Source organism: Cervus elaphus, chromosome 1, assembly GCF_910594005.1.
Source record: "Cervus elaphus chromosome 1, mCerEla1.1, whole genome shotgun sequence".
NCBI classification, from domain to species: Eukaryota; Metazoa; Chordata; class Mammalia; order Artiodactyla; family Cervidae; genus Cervus; species Cervus elaphus.
Genome location: NC_057815.1, coordinates 91,252,130 through 91,271,238, shown reverse-complemented (window position 1 = coordinate 91,271,238; position 19,109 = coordinate 91,252,130). Strand labels below are relative to the sequence as shown.

General features: G+C 36.4%; 1 protein-coding gene and 1 pseudogene across 1 annotated transcript; both read right to left on the bottom strand.

The window, feature by feature from the left end:
* Positions 1 to 21: 21 nt before the first annotated feature.
* LOC122702696 lies at positions 22 to 4,321 on the bottom strand (annotated as a pseudogene).
* A 12,781-nt stretch (positions 4,322 to 17,102) lies between these two features.
* LOC122702691 (olfactory receptor 5D13-like) lies at positions 17,103 to 18,462 on the bottom strand. Its single transcript, XM_043916406.1, has 2 exons — positions 18,442 to 18,462; positions 17,103 to 18,095 (listed from the first exon to the last, which is right to left on the bottom strand). Exons 1-2 carry the CDS (start codon positions 18,460 to 18,462, stop codon positions 17,103 to 17,105), a joined length of 1,014 nt encoding a protein of 337 aa, XP_043772341.1.
* Positions 18,463 to 19,109: the final 647 nt, after the last annotated feature.

Sequence of the window (19,109 nt, the reverse complement as noted above, 5' to 3'; positions counted from 1 at the left end):
TATCTCTCTTCTCACTCAAAATTACATTGGGTGAGAAAACTTTTTGGTGTTGACTAATTTTCTGATGGTCTCCTTCACATCATTATTTCTAAGGCTGTAGATAAGGGGATTTACCATGGGAACCACTACTGTGAAAAGCACAGTGGCTACTTTGATGAAGAGCCGTGAGCTTCTGGAGTTGGGTACACAGTAGAGAAGAAGGATGACCCCGTGGAAAATGGTGATGGCGGTCAGGTGGGAGGCACAGGTGGAGAAGGCTTTTCAGAGTCCACCGGCTGAAGGCATCCTGATGATTGTGACAATTATGAAAACATAGGAGGCGAGGATAATCAGGAGGCTACACACCTCATTGAGAGTAGAAATGATAAAACATGTCATCAGACTGACGTGAGAGTCAGAGCAGGAGGCAGAGACGATAGCAGAATACTCACAGCCAAAGTGATGTATGACATTAGAACCGCAGAAGGACAGCTCCAAAAGAGAACATGTGATTGTCAAGGAACACATTCCACCCCACGTGTAGGTTCCAGCAACCAGGAGGCTGCAGAGCTTAGGAGACATAGCAACTGTGTAGAGCAGGGGGTTACAAACAGCCACAAACCGGTCATAGGCCATCACTGCTAGCATGGACATTTCCGTAATCACAAGTGTGCAACCAAGGAAGAATTGCATCATGCAACCCACGTAGGAGATGGTCCTTACGTCCACAACCAAGATCTCTAATAATTTGGGTGTGGTTATAGAAGAGTAACAAAAATCAAGAAAGGAGAGATGGCTGAGAAAGAAGTACATGGGGGTGTGAAGTTTGGGATTGATTCTGATGATCACAATCATACCCAGGTTCCCCACCACAGAGACTGTATAGACGGCGAAGAAGACCAAGAAGAGGGGCATCTGGAGCTGTGGGTATTCTGAGAAGCCCGAGAGGACGAAGGTGATTCCAGCACTCTGATTTCTCTCATCCTTCACTATGGCCCCTGTCAGAGAAAATCAGAGTTCACCCTAAGCAGCCAGACAGGACAGAAATAGAGGGCATTTTTTTCCCAGCCTGGACTGGGGACTGGTCTGCAGTGGTGAAGTCTGGGATTTCCCAGGAAGGCAAATAAGACACAGTTGGAGCCCAAATGGTACACTGCATGTCTACAGGTGTGGAGAGTGCAAGGCAGCTGCTGATGGAGGGGCAAGGAGAGGATGGACTGGGAAGAACTGAGTGTCAAGGTGACTCAGAAAATGTCCTTGTTTGGATTTTCTCAGCCTCCTCAGCTATGTCTCCCTTTTCTCCACGTGGATAATTCCTTTCTTTAGCTTCATTTAATTGAAATTGTTGATTACACTTCAAATTCTTATGTTTGTTCAGGCCGTTCTAACTGCTCAGGATGTCTTCTGTTTTTCTCTCACTTTTCCTTAGTGCTCTCTGATCAGAGAGGGCTTCCCAGGTAATGCAGTGGTAAAGAATCCTCCCAATAGTGCAGGAGATGAAAGAGACATGAGTTCAATCCCTGGGTCAGGCAGATCCCCAGGGGAAAGAACTGGCAACCCAGTCCAGTATCCTTGCTGGAAATCTGATGGACGGAGGAGCCTGGCAAGTCACACAACTGAGAGATTCAGCACCCACCTTATCAGAGAAGCCTCAGGTTTACATTCCCTTAATGATCTTGCCAACTGGCCAAACCTTGGTAAAATGTCACATATCGTATCTCCTAGAGAATATGAATGATGTCTTTTAACAATCTAGACTCTTTAATCAAGTCAGCTTGCCTTCAAATTTAACCTCAGCCACTTATTAATATGTCTCTGACAAGTTAAACTCTCTGAAACCTTACCTATAGAATATAATTCTATTATAAGAATTTGTTTTTACTACACAATTATGTATAAAATATAAGTTAAACTAGTGAATTATTTTCTAAAATGTTTAAGACTTTAATTTCACATGTAATAATTGCTCCCCACCAAATTTAGTTTAGAATACCAAAGTGGGTAGCCATTCCCTTCTCCAGGGGATCTTCCCAACCCAGGGATTGAACCCAGGTCTCCCACATTACAGGCAGATTCTTTACCAACTGAGTCACAAGGGAAGACCAGAAATACTGGAGTGGGTAGCCTATCCCCTCTCTAGCAGATCTTCCCGACGCAGGAATTGAACCAGGGTCCCATGCATTGCAGGCAGATTCTTTTTTTTTTTTTTTTTTTTTATGCTGAGAAAATTAATTAGTGAAGTCGCTCAGTCGTGTCTGACTCTGTGACCCCATGTACTGTAGCCTACCAGGCTCCTCCATCCATGGGATTTTCCAGGCATGAGTACTGGAGTGTGTTGCCATTTCCTTCTCCATGCAGGCAGATTCTTTACCAGCTGAGCTATCAGGGAAGTCCAACTTTAATTATTTTCTAAAACATTTAAGACTTTAATTTCACATGTAATGAATGTCCCTCACCAAATTTAGTTTCTTCTTTTGTATTTCTAATGCTGTTTTTCATGTTTACTTTGAATTCAAAATATATGACCTCAAAACATTCTACAATGTAGCACCACCTATAATTTTACAAAGTCTAAAATGGTGCAAATAGTAACTAAGAAGTAGAAAAAATGCATACACGGAGGAACTTCTTTTCTTACTTAATTCTTTTCTAATATTTCCTTCTTAGCTGCACATTTCCATTAATGTCTCAAGCCATCAAGGCATAAGCTTTGTTTTGTCCATTTTTCCCTGTCCTTTTCTGTATCTCTATGATTTCCTTTCCATTCAAGGTTAAGGCTGTGAAAAATGTAATTAGGGCAAAATGAACATATTCTTCAAAATACATTCCCATCTTTATTGCTAGCTACCACCCATCTACTCAGCAGCTTTTTTTTTTTTTTTTTTATTAGTTGGAGCTTAATTACTTCACAACATTACAGTGGGTTTTGTCATACATTGATATGAATCAGCCATAGATTTACACGTATTCCCCATCCTGATCCCCCCTCCCACCTCCCTCTCCACCCGATTCCTCTGGGTCTTCCCAGTGCACCAGGCCCGAGCACTTGTCTCATGCATCCCTCCTGGGCTAGTGATCTGTTTCACCATAGATAGTATAGATGTTCTTTTAAAACATCCCACCCTCACCTTCTCCCACAGAGTTCAAAAGTCTGTTCTGTATTTCTGTGTCTCTTTTTCTGTTTTGCATATAGGGTTATCGTTACCATCTTTCTAAATTCCATATATATGTGTTAGTATGCTGTAATGTTCTTTATCTTTCTGGCTTACTTCACTCTGTATAATGGGCTCCAGTTTCATCCATCTCATTAGGACTGATTCAAACGAATTCTTTTTAATGGCTGAGTAATATTCCATGGTGTATATGTACCACAGCTTCCTTATCCATTCATCTACTCAGCAGCTATCTTTATTTAGCCTTCCTACAGCCATTCTTCAGGACCAATTTTGTTTCAATATTAGTTTAAAATCATGCTCAAATGCTTACCTATATTCAAAATCATTTCCATACAAATTACCTGCAATCTGAACACTTCTGTCTGGATTTCTGTGATCTCTAAAAATACTAAACTACATGCAGCAGACATAAGAGACATGGGTTCTATCCCTGGGTCTGGGAAATCCCCTGGAGGAGGGCATGGCACCCCACTCCAGTGTTCTTGCTTGGAGAATCCCATGGACAGAGGAGCCTGGAGGGCTCTAACCATAGGGTTGTTTATAAAGAGGCAGAAAGGACTGAAGCAACTTAGCATGCACTGTATCACTGCATCATCCAGAATGTTTGATAGCTACTTCTTTTGTTTTACTCACTGCAGCAATTTTGATTTTTGTGTACAAAATACACACATTTTGGTATATAAAAGCATTGTTACCTTTTAATATCAAATACCAGGCCACATATTTCAAACTACTTTGGGGTTTAATTCAGAACTCAAATTTGCTGTACTGCTCCAACTTGCTTTCACCTGCATGACTTTAAACTCAAAAAAATTAATGCAAAGTCTGGCATATTTCTCTACAGTTTTATAGATTTCTTTTTAATATTTCCCTAATTTTTTTTTTAAATTTTTAATTGAAAACAAATACTATTACTTGAGTATCCACCAAGGGCATCACTCAGCTATATAAGCAAAGTTCAAAACTAAATGCACCCATGAATATTAAAGATATAAAAAATAAATTCAATATCTTGTATTCTTACCCTTAAATGAATTAAATGAATATCATTTCATTGCCACTAGGGTTGCATAGATGTTTCTCTGCCAAAAGTATTGTTAACTTCAGAGTTTCCCACATCAGAATTAAAGTAAATCACTTAATTTAAACAACTCACCAGAAGCCATATAGTCTTTATAGATTGATTTACTGAAGACTTCTTTAATTTAAATAAGAATCTTAAAAAGTATTCAACAAAAATACTTACATTTAATTAAAATTGTTGTAGTTTGTAATAAGAGTATTGCAACCTCTTCCAAAGTATATTTCAGTAAAGTCATCAAGAAAATTACATTTTCTTCTCATTAAAAAATAAAGACACTCTCAAAGGTAAGAAATACTTGTAAGGTAAACTTAGGGATCATGCTGTATATTTACGTCTACCTGAGGAACTTTGGGGATTCACACCCCAGAGAATTTTGATTGGGATGTTTTCCATCTACAAACAAGACAATTTAAAGAAAATCCCATACTCCTCATTTAGAGTATAGTTTATTTTAAATCATTAAATCATATAGGAAGCTTGAGCACATTTATCTTCTCATCTTAGAAAAATAACACTAGCAATCAACCTGTTTATATTTATCATGGAAGACGTGAATTCCAAAATTCAGAAAGAGAAAATCACAATTACTGTTCAATAGACCACGCATAGTGTTGTTCCTGTGTTATGTTTATTTCAGTCTTTCCTCTAAGTTTTCTTATTTGGACATCTACATTTTCATAAAAAACACATTCAATATCACACTGAATAGAAATATATTATGGCATTTGCAGTTATTATTGTATCCCAATGTTTCCCTGTTTTATTAAACCTTGTTGAATATACATTTTTTGATAATGCAATTGATATAATCTATCAATTATGTTGTATATTAATGGTCTATTTCATCATAATAAACTGCTGCAGATTCAGTGGCTTGAAAAACACTCATTTATTAGTTCACAATTTCATATGCTTGAATTAGGCACAATATACCTCATCCCTCTATTCAAGTTTTCACAAGGCTGTAATCAAAGTGTCATCAAGTTTCTCATCTAGAAATTGGTTCTCTTCCAAGCTCATTCATATTGTTGGAATAATTCAGTTCCTTAAAGATGTAGGAATAGGGTCTTGTTTCCTTTACATCTGTTTTGGGGTTATTCACAGTTCCTAGAATGCACTCCTAGGTATCCACTTTGTTTTCTCCACTCAAGTCACTCTTACACTTCAAATCTCTCTTTCAATACCCTCTTATAATGCATACATCTCTTTAAGGAGGGATTCAAGTATTTTTAACAAATCATCAGATTATATGAGACCCACCAATCAGGATAGTCTTCTTTTCTTATGATCAACTGATTTAAAACTAGTTATAATTTAAAATTATTTGCCAGCAGCTCCCAGATTAATGTTTAATTGAATGGCTAGTTGAAGATATGTGTACACCAAATGGTGGGGAATCTTAAGGACTAGTTTAGACTTGTCACTTATGAGGTCAACATTTTTGTACTCTCTCTATTTATACCTCATTCTATCTAAAATAGCACCTACTTGCTTGAATGTTTTACTTAAGAGAAGAAACTTGATGACCTGTAATTCCATCTTAAGAAGATAAAAAAGAAAACATAGTTTTTAATCTCACAATAAATAGAAGGAGGGTCATATGGCAGTTCTATTCCCAGTTTTTTAAGAAATCTCCACACTGTTGTCCATAGCGGCTGTATTAGTTTGCATTCCCACCAACAGTGTAAGAGGGTTCCCTTTTCTCCACACCCTCTCCAGCACTTATTGCTTGTAGACTTTTGGATAGCAGCCATCCTGACTGGTGTGTAATGGTACCTCACTGTGGTTTTGATTTTCATTTCTCTGATAATGAGTGATGTTGAGCATCTTTTCATGTGTTTGTTAGCCATCTGTATGTCTTCTTTGGAGAAATGTCTGTTTAGTTCTTTGGCCCATTTTTTGATTGGGTCATTTATTTTTCTGGAATTGAGCTGCAGAAGTTTGCTTGTATATTTTTGAGATTAATCCTTTGTCTGTTTCTTCATTTGCTATTATTTTCTCCCATTCTGAAGGCTGTCTTCTCACCTTACTTATAGTTTCCTTTGTTGTGCAAAAGCTTTTAAGTTTCATTAGGTCCCATTTGTTTATTTTTGCTTTTATTTCCAATATTCTGGGAGGTGGGTCATAGAGGATCCTCCTGTGATTTATGTCAGAGAGTGTTTTGCCTATGTTCTCCTCTAGGAGTTTTATAGTTTCTGGTCTTACATTTAGATCTTTAATCCATTTTGAGTTTGTTTTTGTGTATGGTGTTAGAAAGTGCTCTAGTTTCATTCTTTTACAAGTGGTTGACCAGTTTTCCCAGCACCACTTGTTAAAGAGGTTGTCTTTTTTCCATTGTATATTCTTGCCTCCTTTGTTGAAGAAAAGGTGTCCATAGGTTCGTGGATTTATCTCCAGGCTTTCTATTTTGTTCCCTTGACCTATATTTCTATCTTTGTGCCAGTACCATACTGTCTTGATGACTGTGGCTTTGTAGTAGAGCCTGAAGTCAGGCAGGTTGATTCCTCCAGTTCCATTCTTCTTTCTCAAGATTGCTTTGGCTATTTGAAGTTTTTTGTATTTCCACACAAATTGTGAAATTATTTGTTCTAGTTCTGTGAAGAATACCATTGGTAGCTTGATAGGGATTGCATTGAATCTATAGATTGCTTTGGGTAGTATACTCATCTTTACAATATTGATTCTTCCAATCAATGAACACGATATATTCCTCCATCTATTTGTGTGCTCTTTGATTTCTTTCATCAGTGTTTTATAGTTTTCTGTGTATAGGTCCTTTGTTTCTTTAGGTAGATATACTCCTAAGTATTTTATTCTTTTTGTTGCAATGGTGAATGGTATTGTTTCCCTAATTTCTCTTTCTGTTTTCTCATTGTTAGTATATAGGAATGCAAGGGATTTCTGTGTGTTAATTTTATATCCTGCAACTTCACTATATTCATTAATTAGCTCTAGTAATTTTCTGGTAGAGTCTTTAAGGTTTTCTATGTAGAGGATCATGTCATCTGCAAACAGTGAGAGTTTCACTTCTTCTTTTCCTATCTAGATTCCTTTTGTTTCTTTTTCTGCTCTGATTGCTGTGGCCAAAACTTCCAAAACTATGTTGAATAGTAGTGGTGAGAGAGGGCACCCTTGTCTTGTTCCTGATTTTAGGGGAAATGCTTTCAATTTTTCACCATTGAGGATAATGTTTGCTGTGGGTTTGTCATATATAGCTTTTAGTATGTTGAGGTATGTTCCTTCTATTCCTGCCTTTTGGAGAATTTTTATCATAAATGGATGCTGAATTTTGTCAAAGGCTTTTTCTGCATCTATTGAGATAATCATATGGTCCCACTCCTGGGCATACACACCGAGGAAACCAGATCTCAAAGAGACACGTGCACCCCAATGTTCATTGCAGCACTATTTATAATAGCCAGGACATGGAAGCAACCTAGATGCCCATTGGCAGACAAATGGATAAGGAAGCTGTGGTACATACACACCATGGACTATTGCTCAGCCATTAAAAAGAATTCATTTGAATCTGGTCTAATGAGATGGATGAAACTGGAGCCCATTATACAGAGTGAAGTAAGCCAGAAAGATAAAGACCAATACAGTATACTAATGCATACATATGGAATTTAAAAAGATGGTAACGCTAACCCTATATGCAAAACAGAAAAAGAGACACAGATGTATAGAACAGACTTTTGCACTATGTGGGAGAAGGTGAGGGTGGGATATTCTGAGAGAATAGCATTGAAGAAAGTATACTATCAAGGGTGAAACAGATCACCAGCCCAGGTTGGATGCATGAGACAAGCGCTCAGGGCTGGTGCACTAGGAAGACCCAGAGGGATGGGATGGGGAGGGAGGCAGGATGGGGGATTGGGATGGGGAACCCATGTAAATCCGTGGCTGATTCATGTCAATGTATGGCAAAAACCACTACAATATTGTAAAGTAATTAGCCTCCAACAAATGAAAATAAATGAAAAAAATTTTTTAAAAATAAATAGAAGGAGGAAAAGATGAGAATGGTGATCAGCAAGATAAAAAATGGAATGTGAAACAGGAATAAGGGATTGAACAAAACTAAAATTCTGATGTCTAAAATGATACATAAAATCAATCATCTATTAGATAAATTGATTAAAAATAACAGATCATAACACAATTGCTACTCAAGAAAAAAAAAATGGAACTTCATTACAGATGTTGTCAATGTAGAAAAAATAATTAGGGAGTATTATGTATAATTTTCTTCCAAAAAATTCAACTACTTAGTTGATGTCGAAAAATCATTTGAACCATACAAATAAAGTTACTAAAGATGAAATACAAAATATGAATAGCCTCTATCTTCTTATGAAATTAATTTTCAGTTAAAAATCTTCCCACAAGGAAAACCCCAGGCCCATACTATTAAATGGTAAATTCTGTCAAGCATTTAACTAATAAACAGTACAAAAAAAGTGCATGGATATTTGAATAAATAGAGCAATAAGAAATATATGCAACACTTTTTCTTCATCCCATTAATATAGCTCATTCTCAAACTGGAGGCATTGGGATTTGAATTAAGTCAGTCTGGCCCCAGAGTTTGTGCTCTTAGTTAAAAAGTTATGTCATTTGATTGCAACTGGGCCATAAAGATTCTTAAAGGATAAGCTTATGATCATGGGTTTTATATTCTCTCAGTTGGGAAGGTTTTGGTTGAAGGAAGGGCTTGATCGAAATTTTACTCCAGGAAGATGATTCAGACGGGAGGGGGAGGAGGGACTAGAGGAGGAAATGAGACTGGAAATGTTATTTAAATTTGATGCTGTTACTATCTTACCTATACCTTGTGTGAAACATGTACTTAAGATTGTGTTTATTTGTATGTGACAGCTCTCTGATTCCCAAACATTCGTGTACATAAGAATATTCCAAGAGACTTGTTTAAAATGAGCTTTCCTGGGTTTCTCTGCCAAATATCCAGGAGTTCAACTGATTTCCCAGGTGATTCTGACAGAGGTTCTAAGAAACCTCTATGATAGAAACCAAAGATTTCTGGATTTGATTTTCAGGTACAAATATCTAGAATCCAGGGCTGTGCAAGTACAATGATAGAATTCTTTGGCCTCTTCCTGACCTTCAGGAGCTCAGGATTTGGTTGAAGAGGCAAAGATAACTCAATCAGCAATGTGCAAAATCTGAAAATGATTAATTAGTTTAGAATGTGTGAATCATAGCTCCATAGTTTAAAAACTGATAGCTGAGATGAGGGTTACTGGCAGCCATCAGTATATATATATATATATATATATATATATATATATATATATATATATATATATATATATATATTGTCCCCAGTAAAAAATGCATTTCTCAATGAGGCAAAAATTGTAAATGAGGTATGAAGTTTACTTTTAGAGACACAGCACAACAAGTGGGCGAGCACATAGAGAAACTGTTAAGATCGAAGCAAGGCAGAGAGGCACACCAGGAAAGAAAGGGTGCGGGTGTCTCCGACAGTGAGGAGGAGCCACCACCAATATTTCTCATCGTTTTCTGAGTTTTGGGACATCTCTGGTGTTTCATGGGTTTCCCTGGTGGTTCAGAGGTAAAGAATCCATCTGCCAGGCAGAGGACACGTGTTCTATCCCTGGATCAGGAAGATCCCCTGGAGAAGGAAACGGCAATCCACTCCAGTATACTTGCCTGAAGAATCCCATGGATGGAGGAGCTTGGCATGTTACCATCCATGGGGTTGTAAAAGAGATAAGACTTAGTAACTAACCAACAACCATGAAAAACAAAACCAGACAAAGATGTTGTTAAAAAAAAAAAAAAAAAAAAAAAACAAGATAACCTAATGCACTTCATTACAGAAATACTGAATAAAATATTAGAAAATAAAATATCACAGTATATGATAGAAAAATAAATAATGACTTGGGTGAGGGGGAGGAACCAAAACAATTACCTGTATAGCAGCAAACAAGATATATAAGAAAATTCCTTCAATCTGATAAAGATCATCTACAAAAATACCTCTAGCTAGCATTATGTTTAATGTAAAAACAGAAAACAGAAAAAAAAAAAAATCCTACATCAAGTAAAATAACTTGATTTTCTCCTAACCCTGTGCATAAAAACAACCAAAAAATAATGTCCTCAACCACTTTTATTCAACGTCTTATTTTATATTTTTGCTGAATAAGGAAAGAAAATTGTAATTACTGAAAAGTAGAAAGTAAAACTGTCTTTATTTGCCAGCTAGAGTCTGTATATAGAAAGCTCTAAGGAATCTGCAACCAAAATATGGGAAAATAATAACAGAATGCAGTAGTGCTGCATAAATGAGTATATATAAAAATATCAATTGCATCGTTGTATTCTAATGGTGAGCAAATAGAAATGACTTTTTAAAGTATAATTTGCAAGACTTATTCATGCATGCATGTGTGTGTGTGTGTTAGTCTCTCGGTCATGTCCGACTCTTTGTGACCCCATGGGCTGTAGCCTGCCAGGCTCCTCTGTCCATGGAATTCTCCAGTCAAGAATACTGAAGTGGGTTGCCATTTCCTTCTCCAGGGGATCTTCCCAACCCAAGGATTGAACGCAGGTCTGCAAGCATATGGATTATCAATAAACTGTTGATAGCTAAACTGTAATCCCTGAGTACCTCAATTACACCAAAGGCAAGCCATTTTTAGTATTCATGGTCAGCAGGTCATGTTTTTCACAATGATAACCTATTTCTGACATTCTATACTCTAACAAGAAAGTGAAAGTGTTAGTCACTCAGTCATGCCTGACTCTTTGGGACCCCATGGACTGTAGTCCGCCAGGCTCCTCTGTCCATGGAATTCTCCAGGCAAGACTACTGGGATGGCTGACCATTCCCTTCTCCCCACCCCTTGCTGCAGAGCACTGACTCTAAGGCAAGCAGAATTCAGCAGCGGCGGCTCTCGAGTGCAGGCTCAGTGGACACAGGCCCCGCTGCCCTGCTGCGTGGACCCGTCCTGGACCAGGGACTGAACCCATGGGTGTCACTCACTGGCAGGCAGCCTCCCAACCGCTGGAGCACCAGGGAAGTCCATCAAATAATAAAATTCAGTGTTATCAGCTGACTTCATGGAACACTCTCTTTGCATGAATTTGAGCTTAGTGAAACAGTTCAGTTGGAGGAAAAGCATATGAGATTCTACAATTTCTTACCTGACTCACTTCTTTAGCTCTGAGACAAATTACTTACAACTGTTAATTTTTTTAATGATAACATCCCTGAAAAATAGTTAAAGTTTTCGTTGATGTTCTGCCCTTGTACTCCTAGTAACCCAAAATTTTCAACCCATTCTGGAATTGTGCTGTGAAAGTACACTAAACATTTCCACTTACATTGAATTAATTTTGAAAATGTTTAAATGCTATTCTTTATAGTCTATTTTATTATTCATCAGGAGGTTAACAACAAAATAAGTGCCATACCTGCTGTGATAATAGCTGAAACTATCTTGGACAAAAAGCTTTTCTTTTTCCAGCATGGCACCTTGTGGAATTTGGTTGACAAAAATAAAAACTATGAAGCTACTGGACAAAGTCTATAAATTTCAAGATGCAGAAAAAACATGTATTACTGCATTTTAATTAAGTTTTTAGCTTTTTCAAAGAAAAATGTCAGGAAAAAAAACATTTCAAATGGGACATCGGAACATTTCCTGGTTATTACTGCTATCACAAGGCATATCCTCCATAATAAGATGAGAATATTAGTATAAACTTTGAATCACGAGAATGGAACTAGATATTTCAATAATGAATCCAAAGGTTATACGACAGGGTGTGATGCATAGTAGATAATTAGCTTTCTTATTTATTGGAATTATGAGTAACGGCTATGATTTTTAAAAACTTATATGTTGTGAAGATCAGGCACAAGATGGACTGTTGTCGACTGGTGCACACATTTGGGAAGACAGTGTAGACCTCCTTTCCTCTAGAGCCCACACAATAGATACACTGTAGTATTTTGTTTGAACACTTTGTCTACAATGCATGATTATATTTCTAATGTCCTACAGATTTTCTTACTCCATTACAGCTTTCTCGGATTGCCACGTTCTGACCCTGTAGGAAAGATATCTTCCAAACACCATCCCCACAATAGATCCTCTGTAACAACAGTGTAATTTCTCAGTACTTCCTTCAGTTTAAAATATTCTGTGCAATATCAGAATAATTGTCCATGATTACTTTAACCTGACTTTCAGTGACTTTAAGATTCCAACTAAATGTTATTGGTGAATGCATGACATTACTATCATTCAGTTTGACTTTTTCAAAACTGCTTGTATCTATAAAAATGCGTATATCACTTAACGCATTCTTGTTTAGTGAAAATGAGTCTATCAAACTGTGTTACATAGCACATGCCCATTTCCTTATAGTAGCAGTTTATTTCCCCAATTTTTTCTCACTTCTGATATTTTATTTTACCACCTACTGTGGTAGATAGTACTCCTTCTTTTGCCCCCTTTGTATACATACAAAACTCATGTTTATAACTCACAGGTATGATATGCCATATTGTTTTATTTATAAATATGATTGTTACTGTCACTTTATCTCTTGAAGATTACAGGAAAAAGTGAAGACAGTGCCTGCTTTTTTTATTATTCTTCATCTACCAAAATGTTTATTTCATTTCTGGCTATATAGTGGAAACCCAACGAGAAAACCAGGATGAATATTATTTGAAAGAAAGAATCAGAGTACAATACCACAAACCTTTTAAGTCAAATTAAATGGATTTGTGGGTACTTTGCTCTAAACATATGTGTGTCTCCTGCAAAGATTGTTGGAACTCTGTATTTTCTTTTTAAAATAAAACAAGAGTTATGAGTCACCTCACCTAAATACAGAAGCCCTTGAATGAGTCTACTACAGAACTCCTTGCTAAGAATTAAACACCTGGAATGCTGCTGCTTACTATTTAATAGAAACAGACCTGAAAACGGGAGTGCAACCCACCAGTAAATTTATTAGCTATTTCATATATTGTTGTTTTCATATATATTCTACATATATCACTATTATTTTTCATATATTACTATTGAGAAAACTCCCAGATACCAAAGGTAAGATCAAACTGGAAACTAAATCCTGACACAAAACTGCATCACAAATATATGCCATCAAGATCTTAGGGATGTGGAGACAGAGATTATCACTAAAGTGTTGCCTTGATGACTGCAGTTCAGTAATTAGATGTTAACACTGTCCCCTGTGGTGTCTTGATTGTATATTATTTCCCTAAAGCCTTAGGGCATTTGAATTATCAGCTTGTTTAATCTTAAAACATAAAAGAAATTGTATCTGTTTCTTGATTTTATGTGGATTTTATATGGATTTTATAGGGATAAAATATAAAACTATTCAAGAGAAAAATAATCTACTTGACAGTATTGCAGAAATAGCTTTTATTAAACTATGTTTAGTTTATTTTTTTCTTTTCTTATGACAGTAAACGCTCATATTGTCTTATGTTTTTAAAAATAGAGGACCTAAACAGTAACTCATATTGTTTATTTGGTATATTACACCATTTACATTGTAAACTTCATGTTATATTTACATTATTGATTTTATCAAGTGGAAATAACTTTCACTGTTGTTTTTCAAATGTAAATACAGTGTTCTCAGATGTTTAAATTTACTATTGAATCTTAAAAAACAACTCAGTGGACGTGAATTTGAGCAAGCTCCGGGAGATAGTGGAGGACAGGGAAGCCTGGTGTGCTACATTCTGAGAGGGTAACAGGCAGGAAGGCCAGGGGTCTCCAAATGGAGGAAAGAGGCTGCAAGTGCCAGACATTTTTCTCTCTCTTAAGCGGCAGGAAGAAACAAACCAGAGATATGTTTTTCCTTCTCTACACAAATTTAAAAGGAGGTTTCTCTTAAAATGCTGTGTTGCCACGACACCTGGTCTCACCTGAAGCTAACTACTCTCAAACCTTGAGTTAACCAATACATTTCTTTTTCTTATGGAAATGTTGTCTTAAGCTATGTTAATGTACCCCAGACTCTATCTTCAAGTTGGTTCCACCAAGACCTAACTTACTTGTAAACTCAGGTATTGTTCCCCTAATCTTATAAATGAAACTATTTGCTGGTATTCTGCCCTTCTACAAGATTCAAGTCAATCGTTTTATGGCCAGGGATGAATTATCTGGTGCCATTCTAAATTTTATGACACTCCTTTCTTTTCATTAACAGACTGTGAGTGACTATATAACATACAGCTAGAGACTAGGAGGGGGGTACTCTTTTGCCCCCTTCTGATGCCTATGTCAGAAGCTTCCTCTATGTCCTTTATACTTTAATAAAATTTTATTACACAAAAGCTCTGAGCGATCCAGCCTCGTCTCTGGCCCCGGATTGAATTCGTCTCTTCTGGAGGCCAAGAATCCTGCATCTTATCGTTCAGCAACAACCTTTCAATTCCATGGGGTAGCAAAGAGCTGGACAGGACTTAGTGACTGAACAACAGCAGCATACCAAATGCACACTTTTTTTGTATTAAATCCCTCTTAGATATGATGTATTATCTTATTTTATATATCAATGAACTGATTTGCTATTTGAACTGGTTGCCCATGTTTATTTATGATTTATTATTCCGTACATTTCTTATCTGATGATATTGTCATCAGACAATAAGCTATAAAACACTCCCTACTTATTTTACAGAGAGGCAAAGTTTATGCAAGATTGACAATTATATCTTCTTAATGCGGAATCTTCCTTGAAGATAAGACTGTGATATTTATAAAGAATTTTCTGGAGTTTTGATAATAGCAGTAGGAAATAAACACCAAATATAACTAGAAAATTACTCCTAAATGTTTCTTCTTTCAGGCTCTTCTTTCAAACTCAGGCTTATTTTTACTTACTTTCTGTTGAGTACTATATTTGTGCTTAGAATGAAACTATTTTCCATCTACAAGACTGTTCTTGAACTTGAATGAACTATGTATCTAGGCAGTAATACCCAGGAAAAATAGCATTGAAAAAGTGCTCCACAGTCTGTTCCCCTATTAGCCCATCTAAGTTTTTCTTTATCTCTTTCAGGCAAAATATTTTTTTAAGATGATGAATAGTAATGAAGACCAGTTGTGCAATAAAGAATTTAACCCACCATCTATGGAATTGGTGCATGCATCAACAAATTTGCTGAAATCTTATTTATTAATATACATGATATGAAAATTAGTATTACCTAATGAGGCTTATGGGCTTTCCTGGAGGCTCAGACAGTAAAGAATCTGCCTGCAATGCAGGAGAACAGGTTTTGATCCCTGGGTAGGGATGATCCCCTGGAGTAGGGAATGGCTATCCACTCCAGTATTCTTCCCTGGAGAATTCCATGGACAGAATAGCTTGTGGGCTATATCCACGGGGTTGCAAAGAGTCGGAGAAGACTGAGCACCTAACACAATGAGGTTTATATTGAACTTATAACATTTTCTCCATTAAGAGACTATTCTGTACATTCTTTCTTTATCTTGTGAACAATTTCATTAAAAACATTTCCACAACACTTTAGAAACAAAACAAAAAGCTGCACCTATGCAAACCACCAAGAAGAATTTAAAGTTAAAAGAGTATAATTTATTTCTGGAAATAAAGAGCTCATCATTAGGACTTTGTAGAACAGACAATAAAATCATTTATATTAACAGATTTTCAATCTTAAAATCATTACATTCATTGCAAAATTGTACTGTCAAAATTTATGGAGAATTTCTGCTTTAAATACATGTAAATAGATGACCATTCACGGTATTTTCTGAAGTAACAAGCATTCTATTCTAAAGGATTCTGCAGCCATCCAGACTTTTTTTTTCTTTATAATTTGTTCTGGCTTTTCTTGAAAAACAGAAACCTAATTACAGCTTCAAAATTATTCTTTGCCTAAAATCTGTCATCTATTTTTTTAAGATTCGGATCTTAAATACAAGGTGTGTAACATATGTCAAAGATAGTTCATTGTATAAACTGCAGGTAAGTTTGCTAGTTGGGCAAAATTAAATCAGGTTAACCAAGATGCTCTAGCTGATATTAGCAGGGTTCCCATTCAGTCCACCAATAATGTTACTTACCAATGAAGTTCTCTGTTATTTTATCTTTATATACCAATAGCTATATTATACACAATTTAAGATTGACGTGAAGACTACTTTAGATTTAGCTGGAACTATTTCTGAAGTGTGCAGTTCTTATTTTATTTTTGATGTTTTATTTACAAAAAGCAAATAAATTTTATATTAACAAGTACAATTTAACCAAATTATATGCAGGACTTTGTGGGGACAGAAATAAGACTTCTTTGAACTTATAATGTACCGATGTTTCTTGTGTGGGATTAAATAAATAAGTCTTTTCAATTTAGTGTCTTAGTGTTGAACAACTCTCAGTTTACTATATTTCTGTTGATGCAACTCTCTCATAAATTTTCTATAAATTTAGCTATAAATTACTTTAACTTTTAGCTATACATTTTCAGAGCAACTCTATAAATCCATTGTTCGATGACTGTACCTTGGCAGCCAAATGATAATGTGAGCTTACTCAGAAATCTGTATATGAAAAACCACCTAGAGACTTAATTTAAATGGTCCAGGCTTTAATTATGTGTTGTTTCTTATTTTATAGGTAAATCTCTGAAGTTTACAAAAGTTGTTGAATGTTGTATTAACCAGGGCCTTACACACTTCAAAAGTGTGTACTGTTTTCTTTTCTGAAAAAAAATAGTTTGAAAGTACTATAAATTCTGGAAGACTTGGACAACTATCCTCTTGAAAATGCACACTAAATCTTAGTCATTTTACAGTAATCATTAATTGATGTATTAAGTTGGTATGGATTAACTTCCTGACAGCAGCCTTCACATCTTTGTTCCTGAGGCTGTAGATCAGTGGGTTCAGCATGGGGATGACCACTGCGTAAAACACAGAACCCACCTTGAGCATAAGCCATGAGCTTTTGGAGTTAGGAACACAATAGAGGAAAAGGATGCTCCCATGGAAGATGGTGATGGCAGTCAGGTGGGAGGCACAGGTGGAGAAGGCTCTGTGGCGCCCCCCAGTTGAAGGCATCTTCAGGACAGTGATACAAATGCAAACATAGGAGGTAAGAATAATCATCAGGCTGCTTACTTCATTGAATGTGGCAGAGGCTAAAGTGATCTCCTGGTTAATGTAAGGGTCAGAGCAGGAAACAGCAACTATGGCCGCATGCTCACAAACAAAGTTATTTATGAACTTAGTCCCACAGAAGGATAAAGTCAAAAAAAGTAATGTGTATATTAGGGAACAGGCTATACCCCAAGAGTATGTAGCAATCACCAACACAAAACTAAACCTCTGGGACATCACAACTGTGTAGAGAAGAGGGTTGCAAATGGCCACAAATCGGTCATACGCCATCACTGCCAACAGGAATGTCTCTGTCACCACAAATATGCAGACAAAGAAGAATTGCATGAGGCATCCTGTGAAGGAGATGGTTCTGTCTTCTACAATCAGGTTTTCTAGTAGCTTGGGTGTAACTACTGTTGAGTAACAGAAATCCACAAAGGATAAGTGGCTGAGAAAGAAGTACATGGGCGTGCGGAGCCTGGAGCTGGACTTGATGATCAGGATCATGCCCAGGTTCCCCAGCACAGTGACTGTGTAGACGGTCAGGAAGACCAGGAACAGGGGCAGCTGGAGCTGAGGATATTCTGAGAAGCCCAAGAGAATGAAAGTGACCTCAGCACTCTGGTTCGCTTGGTTCCTGTGGACAAAATATGAATGTTGATCCAGAAGTAAAAACTAAACTTTGAAATAAGTGAGAGAAAAGAAAATGTGTTGAGAAGCTCACTGGATCTCTGTTTACAGTGTTTCTGCAAATGCTACACTTCTGCCTTCTTTCAGATGCTAATGTCCACTTATATGTCAATTATATAGCCAATAACAATTTTCATTGTGTATGATCTTCAGAAACAAAGAACTAAAACAGATTAGATCCTGCTTTATTTCAAATAATAAAATTCATTATTATCAGCTGCTTTCAAGAGACATTGTCTTTGCATGACTCTGAGCTTTGTGAAAACACCTGATAGGACAATTCAATTACATGTATTGGAGAAAAACATGTCGTTAGGTTCCAGTTGCTTACCTGCCTCACCTCCTGAGACATGAGACAATTAGCTTATACGCTAATTTGTATAATGGTAACATCTCTGCAAAACAGTTAACATAATATTTTCTTGGTTGTTCTATCTCCTTTCAATTCCTTTCTTATTCCTAGTTGTTCCAAATTCTCAACTCTTTCTGGAGCTATGCTATAAAACATACTGAACTTTTTCACTTATGTTGAATTAATTGTGAAAATATTTAAGTGTGTTCTTCATAGCCAATTGTATTATTCATCAGAAGGTTCAAAACAAAATATGTGCTATGCTTCCTGTGATAATAGTTGAAACAGTATTGAACAGAAAATTCTTATTTTTTTCCATTGCAGCAGACCTTGGAGTTTTGGTGGCAAAAATAAGAACTGTGAAAGTACTGGAGAAAGCATATAGGCTTCAGAATGGATCAAATATATACTCTGCCATTTTGAATTAAGAAGAATTTGAATTTGAATTCCAAAGAAAAGTGGCTGGAAAACACCTATTTCAAATGGGACACCAGAATGTTTCTTGATTAGTACTGATCACAAGGCATTTCCTCAACAGTAAGATAAGAATATCAATATAAACTTTCAATCACTGGAATGTAACTAGATACTTCAATAATGAATTCAAATGCTGTAAGACATGGTAGAACAGATATTTACCTTTTTAT